The sequence below is a fragment of the Molothrus aeneus genome, chromosome 7 (genome assembly GCF_037042795.1).
Source record: "Molothrus aeneus isolate 106 chromosome 7, BPBGC_Maene_1.0, whole genome shotgun sequence".
Lineage (NCBI taxonomy): Eukaryota > Metazoa > Chordata > Aves > Passeriformes > Icteridae > Molothrus > Molothrus aeneus.
This window is the reverse complement of record NC_089652.1, coordinates 22,596,831-22,620,564: the sequence shown is the minus strand read 5'-3', so window position 1 is coordinate 22,620,564 and position 23,734 is coordinate 22,596,831. Positions and strand designations below refer to the sequence as shown.

The 23,734-nt window shown below is 38.9% G+C and overlaps 1 protein-coding gene across 1 annotated transcript in view; it reads right to left on the bottom strand.

Annotated features, from left to right (window-relative positions):
* The window catches only part of PLA2R1 (phospholipase A2 receptor 1), a 37,180-nt gene extending 15,646 nt beyond the window's left edge, over window positions 1-21,534 (bottom strand). Inside the window, exons 1-17 of the mRNA XM_066553227.1 lie at window positions 21,420-21,534; window positions 18,075-18,458; window positions 15,640-15,807; window positions 14,356-14,529; window positions 13,091-13,204; window positions 12,302-12,445; window positions 11,093-11,281; window positions 9,560-9,717; window positions 8,075-8,182; window positions 6,418-6,530; window positions 4,274-4,443; window positions 3,102-3,304; window positions 2,664-2,809; window positions 2,098-2,182; window positions 1,594-1,726; window positions 1,149-1,184; window positions 577-734 (exon numbers count right to left, since the gene is read on the bottom strand). Of these exons, the coding sequence (XP_066409324.1) occupies window positions 577-734; window positions 1,149-1,184; window positions 1,594-1,726; window positions 2,098-2,182; window positions 2,664-2,809; window positions 3,102-3,304; window positions 4,274-4,443; window positions 6,418-6,530; window positions 8,075-8,182; window positions 9,560-9,717; window positions 11,093-11,281; window positions 12,302-12,445; window positions 13,091-13,204; window positions 14,356-14,529; window positions 15,640-15,807; window positions 18,075-18,458; window positions 21,420-21,534 (2,598 nt within the window). The remainder of the gene's footprint in view (window positions 1-576; window positions 735-1,148; window positions 1,185-1,593; window positions 1,727-2,097; window positions 2,183-2,663; window positions 2,810-3,101; window positions 3,305-4,273; window positions 4,444-6,417; window positions 6,531-8,074; window positions 8,183-9,559; window positions 9,718-11,092; window positions 11,282-12,301; window positions 12,446-13,090; window positions 13,205-14,355; window positions 14,530-15,639; window positions 15,808-18,074; window positions 18,459-21,419) is intronic.
* Window positions 21,535-23,734: the final 2,200 nt, after the last annotated feature.

Genomic DNA, 23,734 nt, shown 5'->3' with positions numbered 1-23,734 from the left:
TGTGAAGCTATTTCTCACTTTCAAAGCTGTTTGTTACATCAGAAAATTCTAGAAAAATTCTGCTGTAAACCAGAGGAGGAAATTTAGAGGAAAATGTCTTTTTTCTCCCCATATAAAAATCCATAGTCACAAGGGGGGTAAATTCAGTAGACATAATACAAATCTGTGGACAGAAACACTGTTGGAATGTGAGAAACCATGATGGTTCCCCATGGGCAGAGAGGGGTGGGCAGAGAGGGATGTACACCACACATGAAACACACTTTTCTCTTTGCCCCCAATTACCTTCCCAGCTTTGGGATAGGAATCTGGCTTTTGCTCCTCTTGGGTCTTTTGAGGCAGATTGATCAACCTGCTCAATAGTAGAGCTGATTCTGCAGATTTGAAATGTTATTGACTTCTTAAGCTAAATAGGGCTTCAGGGAGAGATATGGGAAATGAAGACAGCCAGAAAATTATTTCTAAAGTAAAATGTCTTTTAGATTCTACCTGGAATAACAGGAGACAGATTCTCTGTAAGATATGACAGAAAATAGCCTGAGGGTTTATTTTTTAAAAGGGGTGTTTTTTTCTTACCTTCCTTATTTTATTTTGAATAAAGGTTTGTTCACCAGAAGAATTTATTATTGCCAATCCACCACGAAGCCAGCCACAGACAAATTTACATGTTTCCCATTCTGCAGGGCTGACATGGAAAAGATATTCTGCTCCTTGATAGTATGACCAGGGCAATTCTAGAAAATAAGCAAAAGAGTCAATGGTGTGCAGGGGTAAAAATCTCATTTCAAGTCTCATCTTTTTTTACCCCCATGGTCTGCCTGCAGCTACATGTCAGAGGACAAATATACCACAAGGAACAGCAGAACCATTTTTAACATATCAATTTGTGGTGACAAAAAATGGACTATGAGGTTTTTTTCCCCTAATACTCTATCCCCTGAGACTGCAGTGATATCAAGAGCAGTATCTGATGCTCTGGTATTCCTAAACAACAGTGGCAGATTTGATCTCTAACAAATAGTTCCTACAGAGATCCTTACTGTAAATTTTCAACATAGAATATTTTAGTTATTTTATTTTTAACAAGGCTTAAATTGTATGTCCAAGTGATATTGTTTCAAGATGAAAAAAAGAAAATATTTTCATACCAGCTGTGTACCAAACTGGACTCATTGGTTTGACACCTGCAAAAAAAGCCCAAAAACAAACCAAAAATCATTAAGAATATTGCTATTCTTGTTCAGGGATAAAAAAGGGAATTAAACATGGAATTAAATAAAATAATTGCCACACTCACTAAAAAATACAGTCGTTTTTATGAAGAACAACTTTGAATGGGTATTTCCAATTAACTGGTAATCTTGCTATATGACTGTTGACATTACATCTGTTAACTGAACAACAAGTGGAATAACCCATTTGGGTTATTCCGTAAGTGGAATAACCCATTTGGCTTTGCCATGATTCCATGCAGAAGACCAGTGAGAACTCCAGAGGTGGCTAAAAAGGAGATTTTTAGATATTTTTTTCTTTGTCTCTACTGAATTGCAAGTAATGTGTGTAACAGACAGTGCATGATAATTAACATTCTACCTTTTGGTATTTTGCATATCCATTCACGCTTTTCTTTGCAGTGTGCTGGAAAGACTGTTCTGTTTACTTTGAACACACCACAGCTTCTTGAGTCATCTTCAACATACTTGTCCTCCAAAAATGAAGATACAACCTGAAAACAGCACATTCATTCTCTTTCACTGACAGCCCAAGATGAAGCATTTAAAAACCTCATCATGGAGAAAAAGGAAGGATTTAGACATGTGTGTACAATAGGAACAGCTAAGCAACAACTAGAGGACTGCCTAAATTATGATGGTAAAATACAAATAATAGGGTCCATAGTCATGGTCTCCCGATGTCCTGACCAACTCACTCGTATCAGACTTCTTCTTCATAAAAATAAGTGAATAGCTATGAAACCTAACAAATTTTGACATGATTAACAGCAGCTGCCCACATCTAAAAGCCTTTGCCTTGGTTCAATGTATGCTCAGATGTGACTTGAAAGGTTACTGAAAAACAGAGTAAACAGATAGTTACAGGTGTTCTGTCAGACCACTGCCACGTCCCTCCAGAAAGTGCATTTCTTTTATTAAATCCAATCCAGAACTGTCTCTCTTCTGTTCTATAACAGAAACAAAGAAAATAACATTTCTCATGCACTTTTTCCTTGGCCATTTCAGAAATAATTTTTCAATAGTACAAATACACATATTAATTTCTTCTTCAATTCAATATATTACTCCACAATACGTTTCTTAACTTTTTAGAATTCTTGAAGTAAACTCTTGCTTTCCCACTAAAATGTTAGATTATGTTTTACAAGATGAAAACATTTAAAATAGGATTAAAATGGTAGAACCTCCATTTCAACAAGGAATGTTAATTCACAAAAACACCACCTTGACAACAACAGCTGCTCAACATTTACCACAAAGATCATCTTCAAAAAGAATCACATTGAAATGCTGCTGATGCATTTCACTCAATTTTTAGTTCATGTTAGAGTAGGGACTTCTTTGGACACTAGCAAAGAGGATGGAATAATGTCAATTGTAGATTAGTACAATTATGATAAATCTTGTTGGTGTTAAAAATATATTTACCTATCAAAAATTGTATATAATAGATTGTTTAAAAATGTTTCTTCATAGATGTGGCTAAAACTAGCAAGATGGGCTCCAAAATCTTGACATAATGCTTCTGCTTCATCCCATGTTCTTCTCATCAGAACTTTTTCATTGTGAAATATCTGCAATAAAATAACCATTGTCATAAATTTAGTTTGTTTTAGAGAGCAGTTTTTTCAGAAACCCATAAAAATCAAATATTAGTCACTGTTTTTCCTAACCAAACCAGGTAAATTTCAAGCAAAGCTCTGATTCTTGTTACTTTCTCTCACTTTCAAATGCAGTGCAGGATGGTAACAGGAAACTTTTGTTTGTTGAGTCAAAGAAATAATGCCTCATCAAAAATGTTTTAGGAACAGCATATTCTTAAGCTGATGTAGAATCAGAAAAACTCAAAGCAAGTATGACATGTACCTTGTAGCAGTTGAGCAGATTAGGGTCTGACTCCCATCCAAAATAGCAGGAACTCGAATATTTTTGAAAAGTAAGTTCAGGTTCTTCATAAGAATTGACTTTTTGCTTGCACAATGACATGGCTTTGAAGTTCTTACAGCTTTTCACCTCCCAGTAACCAACAGGGTGCTGCCCTCGCATAGCCACACATCCTCCAGAATGACCTAGACATGGAAATAAGTGCTGAATATCAGAATAGAACATCTGAATTCTGTGATTGCTTTGGTCAAGTTGCTGTTTTATTGACATGGGTTTCTGGATAAAAGCTTAATGAACTTACAAAACTAGCAAATTCTTTGGTCAGCAGCCAATTTATAAGCCTCTCTTGGCTGGCTTGAGCTTGTAAAATGAAAAGGACAAACAGTTCCTCTCACAAAATGCATGAGAAGAAGTGCAATTGAAAATATTACTTTTGCAAAATGCACTAGTAAAGCAATACATGTATAGAGTCCAAATCATTATTGAAATGGATTATCTTTATAAATATATCTCTATTTTCAGGTATTCCTTAGTGGTTTATGTTTCAAAGGTTGAACAACTGTTGAACATTTTCACTTTTTGTTTCCTTGGAATATTTTCCTAAGAATTACTATGAAACAAGCAAGATTAAACTCAAGGGGAAGAAGAAGAAACCTCCACACTGTTATTCACAGAAATGTTTCTGGCAACCTCTGGCCTATTTTTCATATAGAACACAATTTTCAAACTGTGACTGTTACTGAATAAGATTCATTACTTTTCTAGGATCTTTTGCTGGGAGTCTCAGAAAGCCCTTGAAAAGCTCACGAAGAAATGTATGGAAAGCATCAAGTTTGGTTTTTGACGTTCTTTAAAAAAATATTACGTATGCAACAAATGTATTATAGTTCATAAAGGAATGTATGAAAGACACCTCATGGGAAAAGAAAAATTTCAGGGATTAGCTGTGTCTGTAGGGAGAACCTGACTGTGAGCAACTTCAGGTTGTGGAGCCAACAGCAGATGCAAATTTATCTCTCTGCTCTCCTGGCCAAGCAGGGAGGAAAGGACTGGGACTCTTCAGTCCCTGCTAAGCCACTGGTGCTGTGGAGAAGAGAGCACCCTGCCCAGTTTCCATTTCCAGCCACTGCAATTTTTACCAGCATGCTACTCACGTGGTTGGTACTTGCTCCAGTTTGTGTAGCTCACTGAGTGATTCTTGCCTGCTGTACTGAGCCAAAAGTATTCTCCTGTGTTGTTAAGGTCTTGCAATCCTATCCAAAAATAAGTTCTCTCAGATTCTGCCATGTTGCGGATCATGCTGTTGATAAAAGCTTGTTCAAACCTTAATAAAATAATCAAAATAAAGGTTTTTAGAATAAAATAGGTAAATTGATATTTCAGTGAATATCTCTCGTGATATCATTTACGTTTTCTCAGAAGAGAAAAATATAATGGATGTACTTAATTTTCTTTACAGAAAGAAAGGGAACTTGAGGTATAAGTCTGTACCCCTATTTTTTCAGCACTTGAGCACATAAAAGAAACAGTAGAATCAGATCTTAAAACCTCAGTGCTTGAATTGCAAGATGTAAAGACAGAATGTATTAATGATGCACAAATTAAAACAAGAAACTCCAGGTATGAAGGAAAAATGTTAGTGGGGTCTGAAAAGGCTCCAGAAGAAAGAAAAGAAAAACCTCTGCACAGAAGTGTCCTACTGAAACCAGCAGATACACAAACCAGCACTAAGAAACCAGATCTGAAGGACCCAAAGCACCAACTGAACTGACTACAAAGAATCTTGCTTTCTTCACTAAAGTTATCTAAGAGACGTACACCTTTTTGCAAGTTATAACTGCTGCGCATAGTAATCCAATTTTCACTTAAATACAATTAGTTCTGATATAATTGTTATACAAACTCAGAAAATAATGGCTAAATATAAGGATGACATTAATGCAAAAGATGGAATGTAACACTGTGATCAGTGTTACAGTATCTGTAACACTGTGAGGGACTCCGAACTTGTATTTAATTTTCATTTCCTCTTTTTATGTCTACTCTCCTTCCTGTACAACTTACTATCTCATGAACATTTTAGGATCAGTAACTGAAAAAGTTTTGCAGTTTTCACTCCAGAACAACAAACCCCAGCAGTAATTTAACAAAACCACTAAACTAACATGCTTTTGCTACTCCTTGCTACTGCTGCTAACTGGAACTGGGAAAAAACGTAATAATTAGTGATGGCTACACCAAGAAGTGAAAAAATAAAAATAAAAAAAGCAGAAAAAGAGAAGACATTATTGTAGTGATGTGCAGCATGCCTACAGCTCCCTGCCACATTTGAGCTGCCAATGCTCAGCTGCAAGAATTTGTCCCTTATTCCCCCTGAAAGGACCTCTGTCACACTACAGCTCAGTGCTGCACACCCTGTGCACAATCCTGGAACCACTGGGCAGAGCAAATTCCCACTGATGTCAATCTTTATGTAGGGTAGCCAGTGGTTTCCTAAAATACCTACTGACTCTTTATCTGATTGCTGAGGGTTACTTTCCCTGGTCTAAAGGGAGTAGATATTTCCTCCTTGTATTTTTAGGGTTTGGGTTGTTGTTTTTTTTTTTTGTTGTTATTTAGGATTTTTTTAAACTATAAATAGGCAGCAGTCACAGTATCGATGTAATTTATCTATTAGTATGTCAAACTTTAAAGAAAAGCCATCATGAAGGGTGAATAACAAAGGAAGCAGAGAAAACTCAAACATCTGGACATCTACAGAGGAGAAAGCTCTTCCTAAAGCTGGAATAGAGGCAAATAAGAACAAGGCATGGGAAAACAGCAACAAATGCTTTCAAACATTTACTCTCTTACCCTATTTGCTGAGAAACCACATAAAATTAATACATAAATAGAAACATTTATAAAACATTAATTGATTTGGATTAAAATTTTATATTTATCTCATTATAAAAATAAGTATATTTTCATCTTTCAGTACACTTTTCAAGTACACTAATAAAGTTTCTCAAAGATGTTACATACCCCTGCAGCAAGCATTTTCTTTAGATTTCTGCATGCCCAAATGGGCACATTGCTGAAAGTGTTTATTAGCCTAACAATTGCTTGTTATTAAATTTATTTTCAATTAAAAAGTAAGGCAAAGCACACCTTTGATTTCAGCTGATGTTAGTAATTATGCTCACCCCTCAAGCAAATATTATTTCACAATGGTGATATGTTTTGCCATGCAACGCTTTATAAAGTTAGAATAGTTCTTGTTAGAGGTATCTTCACACTGTCTAACAGCATTAACTACCTGTTGGTTACTGATACAAGTGCAGATGGGCAGAAATAACCACTGGAAGCATGTTCAAAACTTCGAGGGGTACTGTCGATTTTGTAACAATATCCACCATGTCTTTCCCATCCCTTAAAAGAAATGAACATCATTTTATAGATTATTAATTATTGTATAGTTGTTAAAAACTTGACCCCCTTTTGTCTGAAGATCCCTGGCATCCCTGTAGATCTTTTCTTTCCTACCATGGTTGAAGAGCAGTAACCCTCAAGATCACTGAAAATGTGGATATCAGATGAGCCAGAACACTGTGTCCATGGTCAGCCTGCCTCATTTCATCTCATTATTAGTCTTTTACTTCATTCACCCCTGGGTGTCCAAGAGACACCACCTGGACTGGTGTAAGTTCTGCTGGTGCGAGCTCATGCAGCATACCTGCCTGGATTTATGATCAACTGTTTTAAATAAGCAAGAGAATAAAGAGATAATACATTCTCTCAGTTTTTTGATTAACTGAATGTAACTTTTTTCACATTAGAAAGAAAAGGATCAAAGCCAAGGGACTGTAAGAGGGTTCAGCAAATGTTTTTTACAGGGTGTGAAACACCAAGAAGCCGAAATTTATCCTGAGTAGAAGTTGCCAGAGTGGGTCAAAATACTTATGACCAGTGGCTCAATACCTTGAGACTCAATCCTGAGGGGCACAGGACTGAGAAGAAGTTGAAGTGCTGTCAAACAAATTTCCTTACACTAACAATACACAAAATTCTTGAGTGACAAAATACATTGGTCCAAATGAAATAAATGCAGTCACCCTAAACTTCTGGAAATTTTAAGCTGGAATCAAGTAGTAATGTCCATAATGGTATGACAAGAAGTCTGGATCTGGACACTACATCTGGCAAAAGACTGCATCTGACTCCGAACAGTTCAGTTGCAACCTTCTTATAATTCAACTGAACTGGCTGCGTTTCTTCATTTCCCAAGAAACAAAAGAGGAAATTTTAAAAAAGGAAGACAATTAGCTAAATAATAAAGCAGCTTAGAAAAGAGAGATTTTTTTTCCCTCCACAGTTTTGAATATAACAGAAATTCAACAAGTTTCCTCTTTCCACACTGTGAAAAGGAACTGATGGCAAACTAAGTCATACTTTAACATTCTTCCTTTTACTACCAGAACACAGAGCCTAAATGCCTGAAAATATGATACAATCTCCTAGTTAGATAGCTGTGCTCCTTCCCATTTGTGTTTGAAAGCAAATGTGCAAGTTTCTCCGAGTCAATGAAACTGGTAGGTTTTCACCCTGACATTCCATTTCAATGTATGAAAACCATGTGTGGGACGAGGCATCATATAACAGCCATTATTTGCACAGATGGTGGACAAAAGGGTTTCACTTTTGATCTAGAAAAAAATAGGAACTTGGGTCACAATCACTGATGAAACAACAAGCCATGAAAGGCATCTTGTGAAGGCTTTTGATCTTACATTAAAATTTAGTTTACATACTTTTAAAGCAAACAATGTGATTTTTCCAAGCAAAACATGCATGTCCTTAGGATGAAAAACTGAAATTATCTATTTGCATCCACATGTTCTGTAGCTGTATTTAGAAGTTACCTATATAATTCTATGTCATTAATATAGTTCTAAAACAACCACAAACCCACTTACCTCTGGACAATTTGATTCCAGTTCAGGAGAGACACTATTAAATTGCCCTGTTTTTTTGCAGATATAGAAAGATTTGTCTTCACAATTTTTAATCCTCCAATGTCCCTCCTAAGGAATAAAAGAGAGTATATTCCATATATAGCCATATTCTCATGCATATCTAAACAAATATTAGATCACACTCTCTCTTCCTCTTTTAACCTTTCACTAAAAAAATTTTTCTCACCCCATTTACTTATCCGTAGATGGTCCATTTATTTCTACCAACACTGTCAGCAGGACATCCCAAATCAATCACACAAATGGGTTTGTCTCTTTGACTCAGTCTTCAGGATGTAAAGCATCTTAATTAATTAACACCACGGCCATGCCAGAGCACTTTTCTTTCTGGCTATCACAGTTCTTTGTAAGATTAATCTCTATATTTGAACAGTCCTTACTCAAGATATTACAAACTGTGTATCATATAATTTTCACATATCTGTACATACTGGACATACATCAAAAACAATGCTTGAAAAATTTTATCCCAAACCTACTTTTCCTTTGTATTACACACTTTCGTTTATTTGTTTACACTTGCAAACTGAGTAAAATATTACTTTGGAATCTAAAATCCCCCATTGATCCAAAGTCCTATTTTCTGCTTCCAGTAGGAACAGACTTTTCTCAGTCACTGTAATTGTCTTGGTTTTCTCCTGAGTTAAAGACTGTAACCTACTGGACCCACTACTGTAGAGACAGCAGAAACCCTTGATACAGTTTTCACACTCAGACAAAACATATTTTGCAAAAAAGTTTTTAAAATTATAGTGCTACTTATGCAAGTCATGTATTAGTGAGTTTAAGAGCTGGTAATTGCAAAAGTAAAGTAAATGCATGACCACATTACAAAAGAATTGACACTGCCATGAATACCAACAAGATAGGACAGTGTTGTTTTAACATTACTCCCTGTTCTACAAACCCTGACTGATCTGGTATCAGTCTCTCTATCAATCAATCTGCTATCAACTTCTATACTTTCATGTAGACCTAGACTATTGTTTTGAAAGACACTCCATAAAATTTATAGATATTTACACAAAGATAATACAGGCACAGCTGACAGTTTTTCAAAACATAAATTTGAAACTTTCAAGACCAGAACTCATGCATCATAAATTATGATACACACTACTTGGATTTTAAATTACTTTATCAAAATACCCACTCATATTTGTTCTCTTCCACTTGCCAAGCTTTAAATATTTAGTACTTTTTATTTAACATAAGCTCTAAATCTGTGATTAATTTTCTGTGCATCAGTACTGCAGAATGCATTGGTTTCTAAAGGCTGTACTGCATTTATCATAACATGAATACATTAGGAATCAAAAACAAAGTCATACTCCAGGTCATGGTTTAAAAAAGTATGCACAGCAAGAAATAAAATTATTATGAGCTAAAATAAAAGTGCCTAATTCTTTTAAAAAGAAAACTTACAGGTCCTTGTGCCAAAACACAGAGTTGTCCTGTTCTTTGAAAGGTGTTAGGTTCTTGTCTGTGCCAGTTAGAGAATTTTGCTGGGGTGCTATCTGACCACTCAAAAACAACAGGGGTGTTATTACTGTATAATCCAATCCATGTCTCTGTTACATTTTCTGTAAAAGAATTAAGTGAGTTCAGATTTTAATGGTGAAGTGATAAAGCCTGTTTTTCCTCTAACATGACACCACCATTAAAAGTTATTCATAGGATTTTTATAGGAATGTCCTTCTTTCAAGAAAAAAATAAAAGCTCTATAAACTTAGGAAACCTTACTGATGAGACTAGGTTCTATTTCTCTTGAAAGCTAACTCATTTCAAAAATAGAATCAACATACATGATAATATGCTTTAAAATCCTAAAAAATACAAAGTAAGAGCATATGCACTTTCTTGAAGTGTATGGGGAAGAAAAACTGATGTGGGAGTGAAATATTTCTTCCTATAATTTTCCATGCCACACTCAGCTTTAGGATTCTCTGAGAGCTATATGGTCCAGTGACAGCACAGTTGTAGCCAGTGTCTAACAAATAAAGGAGAGGCAAGGCTTGCATTTTGATGTAAAGTCTTATTTTACCAGCTTCTACAGGAGAAAGAGCACTCAGGCTTTCAGGCATGTAAGCCTTTCTCCTGAAGAGAAGCCTGAACAGGCTGGAGTGAAGCAGCAGACTGAAGCTGAATTCAAGGTGAGAACAATTACATATATCCATTTTACATATATCCATTACAGCATCCCTGCCAACAATGGTATTTGTTATCTATGGAGGGTCTTCATGGATGTGAGGAAGATGATGGAGGTTAATCTCCTAATCTCCACATGACACTCTGCCCCAGCTCTGTGAGAGAAACTCACAACCAAACTGTGCAGCTTTGCCAGCACACTGGTGTCAGTGGCAGGCAGAAGATACTCACTTTCCTTTGCTGCTGTTATGAAAACAAAAGTATTGGCATTGCTGCATCAAAGAGCTTTTGTTCATTAAGTTCCTTGTGCAATTGTGCTGCCTCTCAGGACAATGTGAACCAGCAGAAGTGCTTTGATACGCCCTGCTGACATCAAAGGGGACTCTGCCCTCACAGTAATAGCAGCAATTTTGCAGAGTGGATCAGGCCAGCTTGCAAGCCAAAGATACACTGAATTGGTTGTGCTTCTAAGCACAGCTCTAGTATAAGGTTGATGACTGAATATTTTGCAATAGTTTGCAAGGAACCAGGCAAGAACAGGAAAGGACAGAAGCTAGCATGTTTACTATGGCCTCACTGTGTCTGCTTCATGGAGTCGTATCTTTATTTTAAGAATAGTGATTGGAAAAGGTGTCTATGCATTTTTAAGACTCCTAGAATGGGCATGCAACATGATTTCTTTTTTTGTAAACATCATTTGGGTGTGCCACGTAATATAGTGCTTAGATGGTTCCAAGTTAAAGAGCTGCACAAAAGAGCACCACAAAATGCTTCAAGAAACACTTGCACACTTAAACTCCTCAAACTCACCACTTTCAAGCAAGTTAAGGAGCAGCTCTTCATCTGCCATGGAGGACACACTAATGAGCCTGCTATTTTCTCTTTGGCATGAGAGAGAAGCATCGTTCCAGCTCTTGTGCTCTTTATGAAGTCTGTAGCAGTTGCGATTGTGCGGGTACCAGCCAGCGTCACAACGAGTGGCATGATACTGCCAGGTATCTTGAAATGAGCACACCAAGTTCATGCACATTAGAAAGAATTGCCAATCTTATGCTATGTTCATAACACATTCAGAGATTGTTTTTTAACCTTAAAATGTTGAAAACAGAGTTTTCCAAGAGGACTTAAGGAGGCCAAAACACCTGCTCTACAGATCATCAACTACCAAGCAAACTGAAATTTCTTCCACTTTATTTGATGATTGAACTGTTTGGGCTGCTGGACTAGGGGCAAAAACTAATTCAGTTTAAAACACAGTTTATCTCCCTTATTACTTCTGAAACTGGTTCAAAGACAGATAAAGCTTTTTCAGATACATTACCTACAGAAAGTTTGGATAGCCTTCCTTTATTATCTGAAAAAAGCTGCTAAACTTTCTTTAAGTTACTAGGAAGGAGCTGAACCTATGCAAGTAGCTCATATAAAACCAAAAATTTACATAAGTAGCTCTTATAAAACAAAAAATCTATGTTACAATAAAGTAAATTCTGTTTTTAACTTTCTTATAGAACAGAGAGTCATTCTGAGTCATTCTATGCACTATGTATCCTTTACTCATTGTATAAACACTTGAAGTATATGTACAACACTTTTTGGCGTATCAAAAATACAGCACATCATAAAAAACCCTGCAAATTTTGTGCTACATTTATACATCTTTCTTTTCTGTGTGGCACTGGTTAATTCCATTTACACTGAAAACCTATTTTGCAACTTAGTATGTCTCTTATTGTAATATAAAAGAGAATGAGCATACTGATGGTGTAAGGAATCAAGTAAATGTTATTTGTATTAAAATTGTTTGTTCTAAGACTCTCAACAAAGAGTGCTTTGTTTTCAAAGACTGAATTTAAACAGAAGAAAGTGTTATTACATCAGTTAAAGTAAAATGTAGTCAACTTAAACTAGCAAACCCACACATTTACTGCAGGTGCAGCTCTGCTGTCCTTATAGTCAGGTGGCTTCTCTTGCTCTCCTTGCACCCCCACAAACAAGATACAGTAACACTGACACACTTACCCAGTGTTTCATGCTCTGTCTTATTTAAATATTTTTTGCATACAAAAGGCAATCCAGATTCACATAGATAACTGTTCCAGCCATACTTCAGTCTTGGATTAATCACTGCACAATGATTTTCTTTATAACGGTTATCAGAGATATCTGCAAACACATTTTTGAGAAGCACAAAATTACAAAAAAATCAGTTCTTAGTTGTAAAATGGTGTTGTAAGGTTCTCTGCAACTTCTTGAATTAATGTATAAACAAGCCTGCATACCCAAACTTCTAGTAATATTATACCAGTACTATGGACAGTTGAACATTTACCATTAACTACATGTGTGGCAATGCCTCCTTGGCTGCTACTCTCAGATGAGAGACTGAAACAAGCTTGAAGGTCTATAATTAATTGTGGTGGACAGGCCTCAAAATTAAGCGAACCAAGCCACAAAACTCATGTTAATGTGCTTATGGTAATTACAGCTTGTTAACATAAAAAAATTGAAACTCCTTTCCTCCATGAAAGTAGCTACAGTTTTTAAATATGTAACAAAGGAACATCTTTAAAAGTACAAAAGGACAAGACCATTACTGCTTTGAAGAGACAGATCTCACTTGATGTTGCGTCCCTAGAAAGGCTTTCAGTTCATGAATATGAATAAATATTTCTAACATAAAGAAGTGCACTCATTCACTTAATTCAGCTTTCAAACATAGCTGTGGGAACAGCAGTGCTGTATCAAGCTGCAGTTATAGAGAGCATATAATTATGCTGCTATAACATATGCAAGAGGAGCATCAAGTACTTGCTCTCCAGTTCACAAACATCAGTGGTGCTCCATCTGACCACTGCCAGCCAGTGTCTTCATCCAGGCGATTCAGGCCCATCCACAGCATCATGTCTGTGGAATTTAACTGCCCTGAAACAGAAAAAACAAACAAAGTCATACTGCATGCTCTCCCCAAGCTTTAAAATATCTACAGGCATAGACCTGCTGTCCTGACTTGTTACAATTGGAATAAAACAAAACTTCAAAGCACTCTCCAGAAAGTTCAGGCTGGTTGGTTTTTTTTCCTGTCCTTAGAAAAAGTAACTTGCTCTGTTAATCAACACAGAGATGAAAAGGAATAAACTGAAACCTGAAATCCTTCAAAAGCCACTCATTCTGCAAACCCTTCCTGCATAAGTTGTTGCTGGCCTTCAAAGTTAAATCTAGAACAAGCAGCTACATAAATGCTAGCCTGTTTACATAAACACTAGCCTGTTTCAGCTTTTCATAAACCAAACAACTTTCAGAAACCTTTACAGCCTTGCAGGCATATCAAAAAGCCAATGAAATATTTTTAAAACTTCCTGTTAGCTTATATCCTTCAATTGAAAACCAGCAATAGTGGGAAGCAATGAAAATCTGAGGCAAAGAAATCTGAGGCAACCTTTGCATCAGAGCTCCACCACCCATTCCTCCACTTGATTTTCTTCACTCACACTAAAACACCCATGAAATCCTTGCTTTCAGAAGACTCTGCACAATTTGTGTGACACATTTACTCCAAGGGGAAAAGCAAATTGCTTATCAGAGAAGGAGTAACATGTATTTATACAGCTGGTATTTTTTCCATACAGGACATTTACTTTAAGCCTGTAGAAATGTTCCTGTCATTCCCATTTACTGAAGTCCAGCTTACAAGGAAAACTTAGCAGGAGAAAGGGACACCAAGGTAGATTGCAGAGAAGGTAAACACATGTATAACTCTCCAAAGTAAACCAACACACTCCCTAACCACAGCTGCAGGATGAATGGGAATCTCTGTGGGGAAGGAGAATTGAGAAAATGACACCCTCAAGTAACACCACCACTTCTGCCCTTCAGTTTATTAAGGTGGGAATTTACCTTCATCCTTGCTCTTTCAAATAGCTCTACTGAGGTGTGTTACATGACACAGCCCCACAAGCAGCAATGGGAGAGACATCACACAGGGCATTAGGCTTCAAAACTTACCCCTTTGCACAGGTAAGGAGGAAATCTAACTACAGGTTTCCTACAAGGTGCCCAGAGCAATGTCTACTCACTGCTTAAGTTACTTATGTAGTCCTGCTCCTCGGGGTTGGTGACACTGAGCAGGTCCCCTCCTTGCAGCTGACAGGCAGCCCGAGCCTCAGGCCAGCTCAGCACGGATGCCAGGTTGAACTGGTAGCAGATGTGTGTCTTGGGGTTCTTCTTCCAAAAGATGTCACAGCCACTCTCTATTCAAAAACAGACTTGTCACCAGCTGCCCAAGACTCCAAACCAATCAGAAACACAACAACTTGAAAAATTTAATTAATTAATGACACCAGCATCCCAAAGGAAGCACAATTGTGATCACCTTTTCTGTTACTTAGTTAACACAAATAGGAAAATAGGGCACTAATGAAATAAAATATTGCTCCAAATTTCATATGGTAGATAAAACACTCAGGAGCTGATCTGCAGCTGATGGTGATTTTCACAACTCCCTTGAAGCCAACACAGCTATATTTTAATTCATTCTGGCTAATCATTTGTTTCTAAAGCTGAACGTTGAAATATTCAAACTGTGAACACCTCATCGAACTTGTGGCAACACTCACTGGATCTCCTTGGTCCTTCTACTCAAGAGAATAAACTTTAATTAAAAAGGATAAGCAAGGCTACAAATACTATCTATTTTAAAGGCTGCCCAGAAGTACTCACTACAAAGACACATTTACAGCTGTATTCAAGATGCTTTGGAACATAGATCTGAAATGCAGCTTGAGCAGGAAAGGCTTTTCCAAACCACTTCTACTGATAGAAGACACTATTGCTTACTTACACAAGAAGCTGAAATATACACAAAGATTATACATCCAAAATTTTTTCAACAGCAAGTATTTTTAAAGCTGTTGCTTTCTAGTATTTTAGGCCCAAGACATATCCAAGCAGTGCACAGAAGAAAAGGAATGTGCCAGATGCAAGGCAGTCCAAGCAGAAGGTTACTTTGCAAGAGCAGTCCTTAGGTAAGGTGTTCCACATAAGCTGCCTGTGTATCACTAGGACAGAGGGCTTTGGCTGCAGGGTAAGGCCAGTGGACCCAGAATAAGGTCCTTCTGCTGGTCCTTCTGCTGGTCCTTCTGCTGGTCCTTCTGCTGGTTTTGCTGTTGTGATGAGGACTTTGAGTCTCAAAGGTCAAACAATAAACTATAACAGATTTGCTAAAGATCTTCCTTTGTTCTTTTTAAAAAGACATTCCCTTCTAACAGAAGAGAGGTAATCCAAAACCAGACCGTGTCCTAGTATTACTAACAAAGAACCAACTCAGGGAGGGGGGAGAGAGAAGACAAGCAACATCTTACCAGCATTTGGGCAAAACCCCCATTTTTCATCTTGTTCATAGTGAGTTGTTGTGGCACACCACTCAAATTCCTTTCCATCTCTGGTACACTCATAATACCACTTGTTGTTATATTTAAATGGAAAAACGCATGGAAAACCAAAAGAATTTCCAAGCAAGGTGTATGTTTCTGGAAAAGAAAAGCAGAGATTAGAAGAACGCAGACCACAGAAATTTTTTTTGCCCCCATATGTCATTATTCCTGTATTTAGCAGCAGTGATAAAATTAAAATGTCTAAAATGACTTTTAAATTTTAATTCATAATTGATAACGGCATTACAAGTGTGAGCAGCATAATTTCAGTAAATAAAATGTGGAAATAAGAACTTATGAAATTTGTCACCATGAGGTGCATTCCTGTAACTTACTCCATTTACAAAAAAAAATCCCCAAACAAAACCACAACGCCCAAAATCTGATCAATTAACACAAAGTTACATTTGTGTTACATCTGCATCTACATTTCAGAACAACCACATAAAACAACAATTAGTTAGATCAGTACACACTCAGATGCAAATTCTACTTATTTATTAGTTTATGACAGAAGAGTAATTTAACATTATTCCCCTGCTTCTCCCACTCTTTATAAAGTGGATTTCTAATGTGTTTTCCACTCTCTTTGTCATTCTTTGGGAAAGGAAATGTATAAGACAAAGGAATATTAAATAGACTTTTTACTTTTCGTCCTGTGAAGAATAATAACGTAGCTAAAGAATTGATGCTCCATACATTGGTTTCCACAATCAATGCCTAAAAAATATTTAAATATTTTCCTACTCTACTTTGAGGACCAAAATATTGAGAGAATGCAATGCAATTGAAAGCTGTAAAAGCTTTACCTCACTGAGTGCCTCCTAAACCTCAGAGCTTCTAAAAAAGGTCAAAGAACCACAATCACTCTTTGAATGAAATTGTTTATCAAAGATTCCACATTGATAGCTTTAAGACCAAAGTCCTTCAACTACAGAACCAATACATACTGCCAGGTTCCTAGAGGTTTCTAGAATTAATGGCTGGCTGTGCACTTATAAAAGAGCAGTTTACACATTGTAAATCCCCTTCTGATGTGAATGAACAGAAAATACAAGGAACAAGTAAAAAAATAAATCAGGATTGCTTTTCTGTCTGCCTGCTACCATGCTGCCAGCTACAGAGGGATTATCTCAGTCCTGGCAAGAAACCAAATTCAATTACTACAGACCTCTTACCACAGTTACATATATTTTAATTTTTTTTTTTTTGAAGGTAGCTATCCCTCACACCCCTTGCTTGGTGGACTAACAGGCTGGCTTGAGCCTTTGCATGTGTGTAAGAAGGTATTTGCATTGTAGTAGAAGGTGGAAAACAGAACCTGAAAGAGATTTTGCCAACACAATTCAACACTTTGGTCCTAAAACTAGGCTAGAAGTACCTGCCTAATGCTGATCCTCTCCTCACCTCTCTGAGAGGTTGCAGTAATAGGGCTAAACCAGGTCTACTTTCATCTCACTGTGTGTACACAGCAAATGTGTATGACTTTTCATGGGTTTATATCTTTTCTGTCTGGTCTTAAGTATGAATTCCATTAGGTTTTAAAAAAGAGGCTGGGCACTGTAGTACTTTCCCAGTTATCACAGGTCTCAAAGAAGGAGTTTGGTGAGAGCAGAGGCTGAGCTACATCTACAGGGGAAACCACTAAGACCAGATCTGGAACCCAAACACCCAGTTCAAGAGGGGAAAATCAACAGCTTCAGTCTGAGACAGTGTGCAAACATCAGGCCTCTCCCTCTTACAGAAATGCTGAGGAAGGGGACAAGGTTCAGGCTGTCTGTTGCTGTTTGAAGTCAGTGGGTTTAGCTTAGTCCTTAAACCTAGAAAACTGTTCAGGTCTGCAGACCTGGATCTTGATGTACATTCTTACACCTTAGCTGAACAGCTACACACTAGCTGAACAGCAGGATTTATCAAACTTCTGATCTCTGTTTCAAAGTTTGGCACATTCAGAGTCCAGGTGCAAAATGTGGCACACACTGGTCCATGCACACTGCAATTACAGACTGATTTTCAGTGACAGGAACTCCAAATAATTTCTTATCTCTCTTTTGGTTTATCTGATAATGGAAGATGCAGCACAGGCAACAGCAAATCCTTAGTAACCCTTTTAATTTTACAGATGATTTGAAATGAGCATTTCCTGGTTTGGAAGGATACTGGTGGGTGTGGGGGTCAATTTAACAAAAGAATATCAATTGTGTGGTATGCTCATCTCAACCACTGCACATAAAAAACCCCACAAACTCTGAGGCCCAAACTGCAATAGAGACTGGAAGGGGTCATAAGCACCTGATCTCCCTCCAACAGAACTTCTGAAAATTTTCCCATCTAACACTTCTATGACAAAGTTTTATTCTTACCTTGGAATGGGTGTTCACAAAGGTCTTCATCATAGGACATATACTGTTTCCATTGACAAGTTGATTTTTTTTTGGCCACAATATATTTACTGTTTTCAACTGCTAATTTGAATTCTGACACACCAACTAACTCTTTTCCATCACAGTTCCACCACAATGAGTATTGGGTTGAATCACATTCAAGCATGGTTAGTGGCTGCTCTGGTTTGCTGATGTTCAGCCCCAGACATGTGCTGCTGCCTATGTTGAAAAGACGACGATTGGACACCCATTTCCATAACATCTTTTCTGAGAGCTGACCACAGTCTTCCAGAACAAGGCCACCTCTGTCCACTTTAATGCACAAGCTGGAAGTTTCACTCTGGATAATAAATATTCCTTTATCTGCAAGGGGAAGAAAACACAACAAACTTTCAGTCTGTAGAATTCTGCAATTGATTAAATATTATTAAAAGACAGATGTTTTAATTGCAGCTACTTAGGAAGAAAACTGAAAATATCCATCAGAATAACTGACACTCAAAAAAGCTAAGGAGTACTGGTCTAATTTTACTGCCAGCTGATTTTTGTAAACATGTAGGCTACTTGCAAGCTCACAAAAATAAAACCAGATAATACTTCTCAAGCTGGATAGCCAAAAATAACCTCAAACAAAAACAAGAGGTGCCCAAAAGCATCAGTCACGTTTAAAGAAAAAAGCCACTGCTCACCAAGACAGAGTAAAGGTCACAGTAATGGAGAAAAGGTTTAAGTAATACAACAAGTCATGCTATATACTGCAAAATGATTCCCAATCTAGATGGGAGAATGCAATTAAAGTAAAATATAAATATTTTAAGACTGACATTGCCATATTCATTCTTTACTCTGCAACTACAGAGAAAGAAAGAAAATGAGTTGCATTGTCAACAGACACAGGAATAGCAGGACTTATCTATGCCATTAGAACTGGTGGCCAAGGGTTAAAGTATGCCTTTCCTATTTGATACATATTGTTCAGCCATCTGTGACTACCCTCCACAAGAGCAGATGTTGTGGAGCTAGCCTGACATCCCAGATTTTTTTGAATCAAATAGAAATTCACTGGAATATGTGACATCATGTTGTAAGTATGTGAAAAAAGTCAGCTGTTTAATGTCTTGGGAGCAAAAGTTTAACTGATCATATAGACTGAAAGAAAGAGGGCAGATGAAGAACTGGAAATCAGCAAAATGTAAGCCTGTAACAGCTCAGCTACTTCATTTGCTCAGAAATCCAATGGTAAAAACCCAAGGAGTTCTGCTCACATTATATGTGAGATATTTTATGCATCAGGAGATTATGTGTTGAGAACCTGAGCAGCACCTCTGTTCTGCCTTCAAATTTTACAGTGATAATTTCTGGCATGCATACTTTCAAGTTTCTGTAGTTCACTACACCTAGCATACTGAAGCACTAAATATGACAATAAAAAATCCCTCTCAAATTGGCACAGCCCACAAATGAATTATGAGATGCAGAGGACCACTCAGATGCTATGTCTAAGTTTAGTGCATAGAGCTTAGGTGTGGCCCTAAAAAAGGAAGATGTTTCAAGCAGCACCATAACAGTGCTGTCTAACAACCACACAGGAGATCAACTCTTCAATATAACGTGCATACAACAAGCAGAACCGAGAGGATATGGATTATGGAGAGGTTTTTGGTCACAGATTCTGCATAGAACACATTATGACTTACAGAGAGGTGGCACCACAGATTGTGGCACTGCTGAGAGTGGCTGTTTCCCCCATAGCTATAGAGACTGGCAGTCTGATGGAGCAGGAGCAAGCCCTTCTGACTGGCAGCTGGTGAAAACCAGTGAAGTTTTGCAGTTGGTACTGGTTTCACCCTTCTTATCCAACCCACTCCTCCATAGGCAACACAGGTGTCCCTTTTGTACATGGCCAGAAGTTTCTGCCTCTCATACTATGGGTATGTCTTTTCCACAGCAGTCTTATCTTTGCTGAGCAGAAAATACACTGTTAATTTGCTAGGTAACTAAAACCTGGGATATTAGCACTAGTAAAACCTGATTAATAAGGTTAATTCACCAGGATACTGGGATCCACATGTAGATTGTGAGTTTGAGGAAGTTTATCTATATCCACAGCATGCAGCATCTCCCAAACAGCGCCTTCCTGGGATGGGGGAAGCAAAACCACAACCCAGAGGTGAAGGATTCTCAACCTTTGAAAGCCTTTATCTGTAAGGCCCTTAAGAGTTGCAGTAACTGCTGAGAAAAGATAAAGTTCTTTCCCAGTGTACACAAGTAACCCATCTGGATGATCTCTGTGAAAAACGTCCCTTTTTCATTCTGGGGCAACTTGTGCCAAGAACAGCCAGACCATAATTCTTGAGCCCCCTTCCAAATGTGGTTTCCATTCCCCACATACAAAATGCAATTGGCAAGAGAGCTGTGCTTGCTTGCCTGAAGACTGCCAGGAAACAGCCAGCTCACCACAGAAGTAAGACATGAGAGATGGCAGGCTCAGTGACAGCTCCATGAGCTCCAGCTCAGCTCTAAGTGGGGCAATGAGACAACTGGAGCAACATCAAGCCTGGGAATGTCTCCAGGCTCACCTTTTCTGAGCTTGCAAGGCTACACCATTCATTTCACAGCTGCTCACACAGATGGGTTTTGTTACAAAGCTCCTGGTGTCAGGGAGAGGTCTGTGCCCAAAGTCCTGCAGCTGAAGAGCTGACACGGAGCTCTGTGGCCCCAGAGGACTCTAAGAGGAAAGGAGATAATCTATGCTTTAGAAACTGAATGGGTGAAGGGAAGTCTTAAGAACAGATCCACTTCTCTGCATCCGTGCCCCTCCACACAAGGACAAGGTGACAAGAAACCTATTCCCAGAGAGAAGCCCGGAGCTGATGTTCAGCCGCAGATGAAGAGCTAATTGCTGACCAGCACCTCCAAGTTCCTGTTTACTTGGGCTCAATACAGCTAATCGGGAATAAACGGCTGTAACAAACCTAGGCGAACAAGATAGCTTCATTTCCTTCCTCCTCACCTCCCATTTCCTTCCCTCCAAAGAAGCAAAGAGAATTGCTTATGTGATAATAAAGGAAGTAACAGGGATTTATTGGAAATGGAATAAAACTATCGCTATTCTCTCCGGGTGCACGGAGGGCGGCGGAAAAAGGAGCAGTGAGGACGCCAAGCAGAGCCAGCGGGGCGGCCCCCGGCCCCTCGTCCCGGGGCGCCCGGCGGTGCCGCTCGGCGGCAGGATCGGAACGCCCGGGACTCGGGGCTGTGCCCGGGGCCCCCGCCCGCCGCGCCGCTCCGCTCCCCACCCCCGGGCCACCCCGAGGCGTCACTCACTCCGCAGGGAAGGCACCGCGTCCCGGCCGAGGGCGGCGGCGCCGCGGCCGCCCAGCAGCAGCAGGAGGAGGAGGAGGAGGCAGCCGGCCAGGAGCCGCAGCCGCACCGCCGGCATCGCCCCGGCGCTGCGCCCGCCCGCTGCTGCCCCGCTCGGCTCCGCTCAGCCCCGGGAGCGGAGCCGGCGGCCCGGCCCCGGGGAGGGCAGAGCGGCGATCCCACCCCGGCGGCGAAGGAGGGGCGGCCCCGGGGGCGGCCCGCGGGCTCCCCCCGAGAGGCTGCGGGGAAGGTCGCGCCGGGAAATGCCGCTCGTGCAGCTCGGGCCGTCTGCCTACGTCAAAACTGTGGATTCACATGGACAAAATACTCTGTAATGACTTTATTTTCCATCTGAAAACACCTACTTTCTTTTGCCTGTACCCCAACTACTTTTATCTTAAAAAGAGCCAGAAAACATATAGAGACATTGGCGGTGGGAGGCCACCGTCAGCGCACTCCGTGCTCCCAGGTTCGCTCTTCTGTACCTGAACTGTCCCAGACCCCACTTGGAGACTTGTTTTTTGCTAGGTCAGCTTTGACTTCGAAGTCATTTTATGTTTGGGCATGGGGAAAAAGAATTGCCATCTTCCATTTTGTTCGGCTCTGTATTCAGAATATTTGCAAGAGCTGCCCCCCTTGGGCTGAGTTTCAGTCTTGCAGAGTCAAAAGCAGAACCTCTTGGATAAAAATAGAGTAACTTTAAGGGAATCCACAGGACTGTTTATTTTTAATCTGCAAAAAGCATGTTTCTGGTGTCTTCTATATGCATAGCGGACAAGTAAGTATATAAACATGTACATAAGTGTAAAAAAAATAGATGCAGTGCTGGAATTGAGACTGTTCCCCCCATGTCTAATTCAATCATGATAGAAGGATAGAAAAGAAGCCTCTGGGCTTGGGGAAACTTCTTTCTGTTGGTTGGTAGAAGAAGGACTTGAGAAGCACGAGAAAACACTTAGAAAGAAGTAGATAAGTGGAAGAGTTTCTCCCCATTTAACAAATGATAGAAGTGTCTGACAGAGCAAACAGCAGGAAATACAGCTGCAGAAGTGGGTCTCGAGTGATCTGACTTGGCAAGGCAGAAGGGCTGTAGCTCTCAGGGGGCTGTGGTGTCACTCTTCCCAGGAAAGCTGCAGCCTTCTGGAATTTTCAGATTCTGGGAGACAAGCTTGTTAATGAGCCCTTTATGAAATCAGGTCATTCAGACCTGTCTACATCTCTTCAGAACTGTTTGGCCACTGCTTTGAGTACTGAGCTCCATAAAAGGGCTCTCTTGCTGGGTCACACTGAGAAATTCAGCTCTCTTCATGATAGAACAGTTAAAAGTAATAGTGCCAGAGAGCAAAAATGAGGCTGCTGGAGGAAGGAGTCACACTTCAAGTGGATTTTTCTGCTGATTTCAGCAAGATCAAAGTAATCACATTCTAATTATGTATTCCTAATAATTATCTTATCAAAGTATTTTGTAAATATTTTGCTAAATGCAAATTAGCAATCTTATTAATTCTAAGTAGTCTTCCTTGCTATTTTTACTTGCTATCGACTTCTTTCTCTTTGAATAAACAGCTTTTTAGTGTCCTCAATCTATTTTGTTCTCACCAAACTGGTAAATCCTTTCTAGTGCATACTGACCTGGCTATTTATAGCTAAGGTATACTTATTAATTTAAAATAATAAGAATTCTTGGCTGGAATAATGGCTTGTAGATCCAACATGACTGGCAACATTTTCTGAAGTAAAATCGATAGCAGTTAATAATACCTTGCTCATTAAATGGTATAATTTTCCAATTTTTGGGGATGGGGCATTCAGGTTTGAGGCTTTGTCTGTCGTTTTTAAGGCATTTGCTGTATTGATTTGGCTTCTTTATTTTATTTTCTGTCTGGAACCCACTTTCTGTAAATATTTTTTCTTCATTTCTTTGTTAATGGCCTGTTCTCTTCCTTATTGTGCATACACATATACATATGTAGATATATATATATTTATATACACATATACACTTGTTTGAGCTTTGCTATTTAGGTACTCTCCACAAATGTTAATTCCTTCCCCTGTCTTTTCTTAGACTTCACCTTCTGTGTGAGATCTATACAAAGATATGAATCCAGTGCATGTTCATGATCTGCATCCACAAATAAAAGCCATCATTAGATTCACACTAATTCAATTTCCTTACAGACCCATTGCTTTTGCAAGGCACACACACAGATCCACTGTGTCATGTGTTCAGCACCTCCTTACATGGTAATTTGTGCTCAAAATCTGGAGTCTGAAGA